Genomic DNA, 12,640 nt, shown 5'->3' with positions numbered 1-12,640 from the left:
GCAGCTCTGACTAGCAGCCCTCATGTCGAAGAAGAGTTACCATGCAAGGACAAGAGCTTCTTGATGAGCACATTGGTCTCCTCCATCTCCTTGTTGTTCTTCTCTGTTATCTTCTTGTACTCCTCCAACTCCCTTTGTGTCCTCGCCTGCTGTTCCTCAGCTTCTTCACATTTCTTCCTGAGCTGGTCGAGTTCACCTTGAACAGCAGCCGTCGCTTCAGCTGCAAGTTGTTCCCGAAGCTCACTATGATTTGATGATGATGCCTTGGAGGTTGCCGATGTTTTGATGCCGACGCTTTTCAGGAATTGGTGTGAGCTGCTCTGGGACAGCACCTTCGACACAAGGTGCACACTGGATGCTGGCATCTCACCTTCAGCAACAGGTTCAGCCCTCAAAAGCCTCCATATGAGACTGAAATATCATGGACAGAAACAGTTACATGTTAATGCTAATGTGCAACAGCAAGATGCCAATTGTTAGTTATTGCAATAATTTGAGGCATGTAGAGATCACAAATTATAGCAGATTTGTCGCTGACAATAATGTGAAAACAGTGACTTTCATTTCTAGTGCACGGGTCCTACAAGGCATTAACAAAGACTATGAAAAATAGACTATGAAAGACTCTAAAAGCTATACATTTGATGGCAAATTATAGCAGATTATAGCAGTTACAAATTATAGCAGATTTGCTTAAAAGCTATAAATTTGATGGCAAATTAAAAGCTATACATTTGAAAGACTCTAAAAATAGACTATGAAAAATAATGTGAAAACAGTTACAAATTATAGCAGATTTGCTTAACAAAGACTCTAAAACCTATACATTTGATGGCAAATTATAGCAGATTATAGCAGTTACAAATTATAGCAGATTTGCTTAAAAGCTATACATTTGATGGCAAATTAAAAGCTATACATTTGAAAGACTCTATAAATAGACTATGAAAAATAATGTGAAAACAGTTACAAATTATAGCAGATTTGCTTAACAAAGACTCTAAAACCTATACATTTCTAGTGCACGGGTCCTACAAAAAATAGACTATGATATTTACTTTCATTTCAGAAATTTGATGGCAGACAAATGGCAGAGAAAATAGACTATGATCTGAACTCCCCTGGGATGGGACAGGCGATCTCACTCATCGATCTCACTCCCCTTCGTTCCATCGACCCACAGCCAGCCTCCCTCATATGATCTCATAAAAATTACACTAAATAAAGCAAACAAATGAACTTACAAGTGCTTCTCTTGCCGGTTCACTCAGGCCACGTTTGGAGCTGGTATGACAGGTCTTGAAGGCGTCCACCGCATCTAGTTCTTCAGTCTGATCTAAGCTGGGTTCTTCTCGGTTTCTCTTCTGCTTCTGTTTCGTGGATAAACAATCACAGCGAAGTTTGCTCAGATCAAATGCAATAGAAGTTGAGTGCAAAAGTGCAGGTAGTAGTACAAGGTAATAGTTACTTACATATGCATGTAAGTGTGCCACATAGCAGCGAGAACCCGTAGCCTGATGAAACTTGACTTGACTGCGGTTCTGCTTGTTCTTTTCACTTATTTCCTACAAGAGAATGAACATGTCAGATTAGATCATAGGTTCAATATGTGAAGATCCTTTGCAAACATATAGTGAAAGAACAATATATGACAAGATACCCATACCATGTTCTTTGGATCAGACCACTTTGCAACTAATGCCCTCCACTGTTCATCAGTCATGTAAGATACAGGAGAAGTTGTGCTAATCTCATTTGCAGGTACACCATTGAAGTATTTCTGCTTGAGCCGATAACGTTGGTTTTTTACCGCAGAGCGTAGCATATCGGTGCAAACTTCCTTTGTTGCCTTGTCCTCAGTGTTAATGGACAAGCTCCCCTATGCATATGACAATTCCATAGTTAGTCAATTTAGGTTAAGCAGTATACAAGTGAACCATAGAATCAGTAATGCACTTACATTTAGCTGTGACACAAAGCTGTTGTAGTATTTCTGGTCATCCTTGTAATCTTTCCAACGAGTTAGGATAGGCATGGTTTCCCGAATAATGATGCCAGCCTCTGATGCAAACTTGGCAGCTTGAACAGGTTCATGTGGCCTTTTTTTGCCTTCCTCAACAGCTATGGGCAGTCTCCTTTGCATAACTTTAGTCATCCTGTCCAGTTGTTTTCCCTTGGTTGCTGCCCTGGGTCTCCTTGGTGCTCGCTGTGTAGGAGCTACAAGATATAATTCGCTTTTATTGAATAATGAAATTGTTTTGTTTCATGCAAATCAGCAAAAGAGATGCCTTATTTGATTGAAAAAATAGAACTTGCCTTCCGTTTCTTCATCTCTAGCTACATTGCCTTGAGCATCACCTGTACTGTCATGAGCAGCAGATGCCATGTCTTCCTCTTCAGCTCTGCTGAAATGATCAGCAAGTCCAGGTGTAGTACGGCTGTTGCCTTCAGCATCACATGTACTGTCATGAGCAGCAGATGCCATGGCTTCCTCTGCAGCTCTGCTGAAATGATCAGCAAGTCCAGGTGTAGTAGGGCTGTTTGGTATGTGATCATTTCCATCTGTTGGTTCCTGTACATTGTGGCCATCTGTCTCTGTAGAGTGAAGCCTTTTTGAAGATTGCTCCTCTAGTTGTGCACCTGCCCTCACTCTCTTGCTGAACCTAATGCCTGGAGCCATGTTGGGGTCTATCTTCTTCTTTGAAGCAAGGGTTGTGTTTCTACCTCTTCTAGGATACTGTCCACAAAAAAATAGTCATGTGCATTTAAAAGCAAGACCCATATATTAATTAAGAGGTATGAAATAAAGAAGATGAATCTAAAAGCATGAGCATATATTAAACACCAGATTAAAAACATTGAAATGCAATGCAACTATTTGGCATCCACTACTTTGAAGATAGAAGGAGCACCTTCATTGCCAGGGGTTTTGGCTGCTCATAATATTCAGTGTCATCATCAGTATCTCCTTGATCATCATCGTCAAGGAGATAGAAAGAGACATATGAATCCGAATCTGAACTATTATTTATCTTGTTTGCTGCATTTTTCCCCTTTGTTGATGCAGATGGTGAGACAGAATTATTTAGAACAGAAGTATATTTGTTCAGACCCAAATCTTGCATCTTCTCTATATTCTCCTCCACTTGTTTATCCCGTCTTCTCTCATAAGCAGTTCGCTCATGTTGAACTACTTGCAAGATAGATAAGAACAAGCATACTATGCGTATTAGATAATGTAAAGGATTTTACTAAAAGCTAAGAGGTACTACTATTTGCAGGGAAGGATTTGACTAAAAGCAAATAGATAAGATGTGTAGATTCAGTCATAATGAAGCTTGGTTATGATTGTGCAATTTCATAATTGTGGTTGCACTATAACTGTAGTTTTTCCCCTGTTTGGTTGTGGAAATCTTTATGCAGGCTTAAACAATGTTCAAAGTACTAGCTAGTACATTGATTAGGTGATGTAGATTTACACAAGCTGATGAACAAAAAAAGTGAAGATATTCTCATCTCTTTCTACCAGCAAGGTTGAAGAAAGCACTAAGCGCTGAGCGAGCGGTATGGTGGTGAAAAAGCTTAAGCGTGATTAATCGTGCTTAATCATTTTTGTTAAAAAGAGAAAAAAATACATGATATTGGGCCACCCTGCAGCAGCCCTTAACCCCCACCTCCTCTCTTCATGAGTCTGCAGCCCACTAGGCCCACCTGCCAGGAGGCTCAACGCAAAACCCCTCTCCCATGATGACCTAGTACTCTGCTGCCTCCTTCCACGCCCCGCGCCGCCGCCCTATGCTCTCCGCCTCCCTCTCCCGAAGCCTATCCTCCTCCGTGTCGTACGCTCTCCGGCTCCCTCTCCCGAAGCCTCTCCTCCCTCGTGCGATCTTCACCTCTACCACGAAGTCGCTCTGCCTCTCTCTCACCAATCTGCTGCCTGCAGCCATCGTAGGTCCGTCCGCTCTCTCTCTCTCTCTCTCTCGTCGATCCATCGATTTGCTGCCTACTGGATTGACCCCGGAGGTGTTCCTCCTCTTCCTCTCCCTCCTCTTCTCCGTTAAACATGCCGGATGGGCACGATTAAGCAGGGCCAGCGCTTAATTGCCCGCTTAGTAGGTAAGCGATGCGTTGACCCTCTGCTCAGCGCTTAACCGCGCCTAATCGCACGCCTAATCGCGCTTTCTTGAACCTTGTCTACCAGTATTAGAAACATAAGTTCTCTACTAAAACATGGATGTGACTGCATATAACACAATGTAAGGAACCAAACACAAATGTATCAGTGCACAATGATTACATAAATCAATTTACAATATCTCTGATAACAACGAATGAATAATTAAACTAAATCTAGCGATGGTTAGGGTTTAGGGGTTGGACCTTTCTGACTTCTGTGCCTCCTTTTGTTCACCATCAAGGTCGTCTGCGATGACCCAAATCTAGCGATGTTAGGGTTTAGGGGTTGGCGAGAGCAATGTGGATGGGGCGTGTTAGGTGGAAGGGGCGAGAGAAATGCGGATGGCAATGAGATAGAGCGGGATGCGGCGAGTGAAGTCGGCGACGACGCAGCTCATCGATGTGATGAGAGGTAAGGGGGCGGCGGTGAGGTACCTGGTCGAGGGGGCAGGTCGTCGACGGCGGATGTGTCCCAGCGGCGGCGGTGAGGTACCTAGTCGAGGGGGCAGGTCGTCGATAGCCGTCGTGTCCCGGCGGCGGCGATTAGGTTTGGAGAAAATAGTGGGGGAGAAAGAAGATGAGTGGGGGAGAAAGAAGAGGAGTGCGGGAGATAGAGGATGAGAGCGGAGTCTGTTTTAGTGACGACGGCGAAACATGTTTTTTGGCGCCCAATGTGTTTGGCAATGCGGAGGCTAATGCGTTTAAGTATACTAGCGTTGGGTATATATCGAAAACACGTGCATAGCTCAATGGTTTGACCTGCTAACTATAAGATCGAGCTCCTAGGTTCAAGCACTTGCAAGAAGACATTTTTTGTGTTTTGCCTACCATTTTATATTAATTCTTTGTTTTTTATTTATCTCTATGTTTTTTTTGCAATTATCTATTCATGGACACATTAGTTTGGTTTATGATCATGTTATAATATTTTGAAATATTTTGGACATAGTAGTAATATACATCTCTCACTTGCAATAGCATCTCTCACTTAGTAATTAGCCTTATATGAGAGTTGTATGCCTTTCTTAGGATGTGTGTCACCACTTTGTCCGAATGAGTTGAAACTATTTTGTCAAAATTGTACACCAAAATGAATGGTCCATGCAAGTTTTTAGATTTTTCTAGCTAGGTTATGGTATTGTAACAAATATCTTTACGAAATGCATCAATTAAGTACAGTAATTGGTAAACTAGGTCTGAAAAATGCATAACTGCACACAACATCATAGGTTGGTTCAATAAACATGCCATTAAAGTTTAAAATGATTTGGAGAAAGTGGTAGTATAGATCCATCACAAGCATGAACATCTCTCACTTAATAATTAGCCTTATATGAGGGATGTATGCATTTTTGTAGGATGTATGTCACCACTTTGTTAGAATAAATTGCATTTTTTTGTCAACATTGTACACCAAAATGAAGTGTACATGCAAGTTTTTAGATTTTTCTAGCTAGGTTATGGTATTGTAACAAATATCTTTACGAAATACAACAAATAATTACAGTAATTAGTAAACTAGGTCTGAAAAATGCATAAATGCACACAACATCATAGGTTGGTTCAATAAACATGCCATTAAAGTTTAAAATGATTTGGAGAAAGTGGTAGTATAGATCCATCACAAGCATGAACATCTCTCACTTAGTAATTAGCCTTATATGAGGGATGTATGCATTTTTGTAGGATGTATGTCACCACTTTGTCAGAATAAATTGCATTTTTTTTGTCAACATTGTACACCAAAATGAAGTGTACATGCAAGTTTCTAGATTTTTCTAGCTACCTAAGGTTTTTTAGCACTTATTCTTTAGTAAAATAACAAATACTTACATTAATAGTTAAACTAGTTCTAAAAATTGCACCGGCACAAAACATCATGGTACACCTCCATCAACACCCCAAAAAAAGGTTTGTTGGATTCACGCATTCCCATGGTGGGCGATTAAGCGGTGTCACAAGCACTGGCCACATACTGTACTGGGTACTCATGTTGCCAAATGGATTGAATCCATCGGTAGCTAAGGCTAGCCTCAGGTTCCTCGGATCATTTGCAAAACCTGGGTACTTTCGGTCAAAGTCCGTCCACGCTTCCCCATCAGCTGGATGGCTCATCACATTGGCGACTGGCTTCCTCACTTTCTTGTGCCATTGTGTTTCCTCTGAAGTTTTTTTGAAGCAAAAATTCTTTTCAACCTTGGCAACAGTGGAAAATGCCTCAAAACCTTATGTGGAACCCGCTTCGAACCAGTTTCATCTTTCCATCTAGACTCCGTGCATACTGGGCACTCATTCAATTTAGCATTAACATTCCGAAACAACACACAATTGTTCTTGCACACATGGATGTTTTCGTATCCAAGGCCCAATTCTTTAAGATATTTCATGGCCTCATTATATGATTTTGGCAACTCACTGTTAGGGTATCCATCGGACATCAGCTTCATCATTGCTGAAAATGATGTATTGCTGATTCGATAACGAGACTTCATATACAACATCCTCACCATAAAAGAAAATTTTGAATGGCTAGAACCCGGACTAAGTGCCTTCTTTGAATCTCCAAGAACTCCTGCAAATCTTGGCTCTTCTCCATCAGCCTCTCCCACTGCAAACAGTTCACCGATCATCTCAGGTACTCCATGATCATCATCGTAAACATCATCGTCCACATCCATATGTATCCCAAAGTCATTATCATATCCTTCGACATCCTCCTCTATACCCTCAACTTCTGTATGTGCCGACTCCCCATGATGAATCCACCTCGTGTATGTAGCTGACATTCCATAAATGTGTATATGAGTTTCTACTTCACTCTGAGGTCGCAACCTTTGATTAAGACAATTCACGCACGGACAACGAATGTCTGTGTCTTCTGGGTATCTTTCAGTAACAAAATTCATGAACTCTTCAACTCCTTTCACATATGCAGGTGTGAATTGTTTCCCATAAACCCATCTTCTATCCATCTATTTTGACAATAAATTAAAACTTGCATTAACTCCATAACTATGATTACATTGAACAAAATTGAAAACCACATCAAACACATGCATATATGAAATAAAATTCAAACGCACATGGAACCTTATTGTCAAAAACACAACACATCAAACCTTGTCTTTTCTCCCCGCCCTGCCGCTGTTCTGTCCATGCCCGCCGTAGCTCTGCGCAAGACACCGCTGCTTTGCCGCGTCCGAAGCTTCTCTGCCTCGCTGTTTGCACACGACGTCGTTCTTCCAACACAGTTGGATCAATGGATCAGGCGACAAGATCGCTCGTTCGCTGCGACGCTACCCAGTTGCCGATCAAGCGGACGACGACAGACGCCGGCGTCGTTGTGTGCCGTAACCTGACGGCCGATCGCAGAAGCGCAGATCGCAGCAGGAAAAATCAGAACAGGCAAACAGCCATGCAGATCGCAGAATGGCGGCTGGGAAAACCTGTTAACATAACGACAGATGGGAACACCTGTTAAAAGAGGGATACTTTCTTTATATACAATAACAAGTGCGTAGTCTGGTGGTAGCAACGATTTAAAGAAAGTCGCAGGTCCCTGCTTCGAAGCTCCGCGGGCGCAACTTTTTTTTGCCAAATAACTAACTGCCGCTTCCAGTTCTGGGCCGGGTCCGCGTCGCCAGGCGGGGGCTGTGTCCCAAAAAACTGCGGCCCATGTAGGCCAATGATCCCACGCCGTCAAGTGGTGTGTACACGTGGGCCGTTTTTTACTAAAACTCATCTGTGACCAATTTATTTCATCATTACGTCAGCCGATCAAGCCAAATTAGCGATGACGATATAAAATCTAATATGTGACGAACTTGTTGCGTCCAAACTTTGTGTCTATGACGTTCCTTTCATTTTCGTCTTTAATATTCAAGTCTAATCTTCGTCCCTTGTAATTGTTAATGAAGATGTAAATTTGGTCATAGAAATGTATCAATCTGTGACTGAAGTCACCAGCGTCACTAGAAAATCGTCACTGATGATCACATTCTTACTAGTGAATGTTCATTTTGAGAAAGACACGGTTTGTAGCGCATGTCAAGCAGGAAAGCAAGTTGGTGCCCGTCATCAACACAAGAACATCATGATGACCAACAGGCCGCTTGAACTACTCCACATGGACCTATTCAGCCCGATAGCTTACATAAGCATCGGTGGGAGTAAGTATTCTCTTGTAATTGTGGAAGATTATTCTCGCTTCACTTGGGTATTCTTTTTGCAGGAAAAATCATAAACCCAAGAGACCTTAAAGGGTTTCTTGAGACGGGCTCAAAATGAGTTCGGATTAAGGATCAAGAAAATGAGAAGCGACAACGGGACGGAGTTCAAGAACTCTCAAATTGAAGGATTTCTTGAGGATGAGGGCATCAAGCATGAGTTCTCTTCTCCCTACACACCTCAATAAAATGGTGTAGTGGAGAGGAAGAATAGAACTCTACTGGATATGGTGAGGACCATGCTTGATGAGTACAAGGCTCCGGACCGGTTTTGGGCTGAGGTGATTAACACCGCCTGCTACTCCATCAACCGGCTCTACCTTAACCGAATCCTCAAGAAGACATCTTATGAACTCCTCACCGGTAAAAAGCCCAATGTTTCATATTTTAGAGTCTTTGGTAGCAAATGTTTTATTCTTATTAAAAGAGGTAGAAAATCTAAATTTGCTCCTAAGGTCGTAGAAGGCTTTTTACTAGGATATGACTCAAACACAAGGGCATATAGAGTCTTCAACAAATCCACTGGATTAGTTGAGGTTTCTTGTGACATTGTGTTTGATGAGACTAATGGCTCCCAAGTGGAACAAGTTGATCTTGATGAGCTAGATGATGAAGAGGCTCCATGCGTCGCGCTAAGGAACATGTCCATTGGGGATGTGTGTCCTAAGGAATCCGAAGAGCCTCCACAAGCACAAGATCAACCATCATCTTCAAATCAAGAATCTCCACCAACTCAAGATGAGGATCAGGATCAAGACAATGAAGAAGATGAGCCACCTCAAGAGGAGGGCAATGATCAAGGGGGAGATGACCATGACAAAGACAAGGAAGATGATCAAGAAGTACAGGGTCAAAGACCGCCACACCCAAGAGTCCACCAAGCGATTCAAAGAGATCACCCTGTGAACTCCATCCTCGATGATATTCATAAGGGGGTAACCACTCGTTCTCGAGTCGCTCATTTTTATGAACATTACTCTTTTGTGTCTTCTATTGAGCCATACAGGGTGGAAGATGCATTAAGAGATTCATATTGGGTGTTGGCAATGCAATAGGAGCTCAACAACTTCACGAGGAATGAGGTATTGCATTTACTTCCACGTCCTAACCAAAATGTTGTAGGAACCAAATGGGTATTCCGCAACAAGCAAGATGAGCATGGTATGGTGACAAGGAACAAAGCCCGACTTGTGGCTAAGGGATATTCACAAGTCGAAGGTTTGGATTTCGGTGAAACCTATGCACCCATATCTAGGCTTGAGTCAATTCGTATATTACTTGCCTATGCTACTTACCATGGCTTTAAGCTCTATCAAATGGACGTGAAAAGTGCCTTCCACAATAGACCTATCAAAGAAGAGGTCTATGTTGAGCAACCTCCCGGTTTTGAAGATAGTGAGTACCCTAACCATGTGTATAAACTCTCTAAGGCGCTTTATGGGCTTAAGCAAGCCCCAAGAGCATGGTATGAATGCCTAAGAGATTTCCTTATCACTAATGGCTTCAAAGTTGGAAAAGCCGATCCCCACTCTCTTTACTAAAACTATTGCAAATGATTTGTTTGTATGCCAAATTTATTTTGATGATATCATATTTGGGTCTACTAACAAATCTACTTGTGAAGTGTTTAGTAGGATCACGATATGAAAATTCGAGATGTCTATGATGGGAGACTTGAAGTATTTTCTAGGATTTCAAGTCAAGCAAAGAGGGCACCTTCATCAGCCAAACGAAGTACATTCAAGACATACTTAACAAGTTTGGAATGAAGGATGCCAAACCCATCAAGACACCCATGGGAACAAATGGGCATCTCGACCTCGACACGGGAGGTAAATCCGTAGATCAAAAGGTATACCGGTTGATGATAGGATCTGTACTCTATTTATGTGCATCTCGACCGGATATTATGCTTTCCGTATGCATGTGTGCAAGGTTCCAAGCCGATCCTAAGGAAGTTCACCTTAGGGCCGTGAAAAGAATCATGAGATATTTAGTTTATACACCTAAGTTTGGACTTTGGTACCCTAAGGGATCCACTTTTGATTTAATAGGATATTCAGATGCTGATTGGGCAGGGTGTAAAATTGATAGGAAGAGCACATCAGGGACATGTCAATTTCTAGGAAGATCCCTGGTGTCTTGGGCTTCAATGAAACAAAACTCAGTAGCTCTTTCTACCGCTGAAGCCGAGTATATTGCCGCAGGCCATTGTTGCGCGCAATTGCATTGGATGAGGCAAACCCTCAAGGACTATGGCTACAAATGAGCATAGTCCCTCTCCTATGTGACAATGAGAGTGCTATCCGCATGGCGGATAATCCCGTTGAACACAGTCGCACTAAGCACATAGACACTCGGTATCACTTTTTGAGGGATCACAAACAAAGGGGGGATATCGAGATTGCCTATGTTAGCACAAAAGAACAATTAGCCGATATCTTTACCAAGCCATTAGATAAGAAAACCTTTACCAAACTTAGGAATGAACTTAATATACTTGATTCTCGAAACTTTGATTGACACCTTGCACACATAGCTCATTTATATACCTTTGATCATATCTCTTTTATGTCTATGACTAATGTGTTTTCAAGTTTATTCCTATGGTAAGTCGTAGATTGAAAGGGAAATGGAGTCTTCGGCGAAGACAAGGCTTCCACTCCACTCTATCGGTATTATTTACCCTTCGCTGTCACTCCGCACCATTCTCCACTATGGTATAATCCTCACTCATGTTTACATGTACCATTGGAGGAGAAAGTAATAGGGCTCTCAAAAGACTTCGTTTTTGGCGATTAATGCCAAAGGGGGAGAAATATTAAGCCCAAAGCAAAAGGACCGCACCACCACCAAATTTCAAAATTTCTTAAAGTAGTATATTTCAAATTGATATATTTAAAGGAGGATTTTTCAATTGGTATCTAAATCTTTTGATTATTGGTAAAACCCTCTTGAACACTAAGAGGAGAATTTCATCCAGGGGGAGTTTTGTTTAAGTCAAAGAAAAAGCATTTGAAACAGGGGGAGAAAAAAATTCAATTCTTGAAAATGCTTCTGGAAATCTTATTCATGTACCTTTGACTATTTACAAAAAGACTTTGAAAAGATCTTCCAAAAGAATTTGCAAAAACAAAACAAGTGGTGCAAATGTGGTCCAAAATATTAAAAGAAAGAAAGCAATCCATGCGTATCTAGTGATAGTATAAATTGGTTTAATTCATAGCAACCTTTGCACTTATCTTATGCAAACTAGTTCAATTCTGCACTTATAAATTTGCTTTGGTTTGTGTTGGCATCAATCACCAAAAATGGGGACATTGAAAGGGAAATAGAGTCAAACCTTTCCTAAATGATTTTGATCGTTGAAATGCCCAACACAAATAATTGGACTAACTAGTTTGCTCTAGATTATATATTCTACAGGTGCTAAAGGTTCAAAACAAACCAATAAAAAGATCCAAGTTAGGATTCAAAATAAAGGAGCAAAAGAAACCGAAGAGAACCCTGGTCAGGCGCACCGGACTGTTCGGTGTGCCACCGGACAGTGTCCGGTGCACCAGGGGCGATCGACTCAAACTCTTCACCTTCGGGTTTCTGGAGAGCCGCTCCGCTATAATTCACCGGATTGTCCGGTGTGCCAGCGGAGCAATGGCTGGTGAGCGCAATGGTCGACTCCAATGGTCGCCTTCAAACGTGAACATGCGCGGACAGTTTGCGTAGAGTCAGAGCAGCGCCAGAAGGTGCACCGGACAGTGAACGGTGCTTGTCCGATGCGGCACCGGACTGTCCGGTGCCCCAAGATGTCAGAGCTCCAATGGTCAAAACCGTCAGAACCCTAACGGTTGGGTGACATGGCTGGCGCACCGGACAGTATCCGGTGGCGCACCGGACCCCATCGACAGACACCCTCCCCAATAGTTGGTTTGGTGGTTGGGGCTATAAATACCCCCCAACCACCACCACTCCAAGCATCCAAGTTTTTCAGACATCTCATTTAATACAAGAGCTAGTGCAATCAATACAAGAAACAATTCAATAGAATCAAAGCATCTCCAAGTCTCAAATACACTCCAACACTTAGTGACTAGAGAGAGAGTTTTTTCTCGTGTTCTTTGAGCTCTTGTTCTTGGATCGCTTTCTTCTTCCTCATTCTTGTTCTTCAAAGCACTTGTAATCAAAGCAAGAGACACCAATTGTGTGGTGGTCCTTGTGGGGTCTAAGTGACCCATTTGATT

General features: G+C 42.1%; 1 protein-coding gene across 1 annotated transcript; it reads right to left on the bottom strand.

Annotated features, from left to right (window-relative positions):
* Positions 1-384: 384 nt before the first annotated feature.
* Positions 385-2,155, bottom strand: LOC109941384 (uncharacterized). The gene is made up of 5 exons (XM_020542198.1): positions 1,961-2,155; positions 1,667-1,879; positions 1,473-1,565; positions 1,245-1,370; positions 385-411 (listed from the first exon to the last, which is right to left on the bottom strand). The coding sequence occupies exons 1-5, from the start codon at positions 2,153-2,155 to the stop codon at positions 385-387; spliced, it is 654 nt and encodes a 217-aa protein (XP_020397787.1).
* Positions 2,156-12,640: the final 10,485 nt, after the last annotated feature.

Source organism: Zea mays, chromosome 1 (genome assembly GCF_902167145.1).
Source record: "Zea mays cultivar B73 chromosome 1, Zm-B73-REFERENCE-NAM-5.0, whole genome shotgun sequence".
NCBI lineage: Eukaryota > Viridiplantae > Streptophyta > Magnoliopsida > Poales > Poaceae > Zea > Zea mays.
This window is presented reverse-complemented; position numbering and strand designations above follow the sequence as displayed.

Coding starts and splice junctions, on each gene's coding strand:
- LOC109941384 (XM_020542198.1), bottom strand. CDS start 2,155: ATGACTAAAGTTATGCAAAGGAGACTGCCCATAGCTGTTGAGGAAGGC. Junction 1,371..1,472: donor TGGCACACTTACATGCATAT/GTAAGTAACTAT, acceptor TCCACGAAACAG/AAGCAGAAGAGAAACCGAGA. Junction 412..1,244: donor AACCGGCAAGAGAAGCACTT/GTAAGTTCATTT, acceptor ATGATATTTCAG/TCTCATATGGAGGCTTTTGA.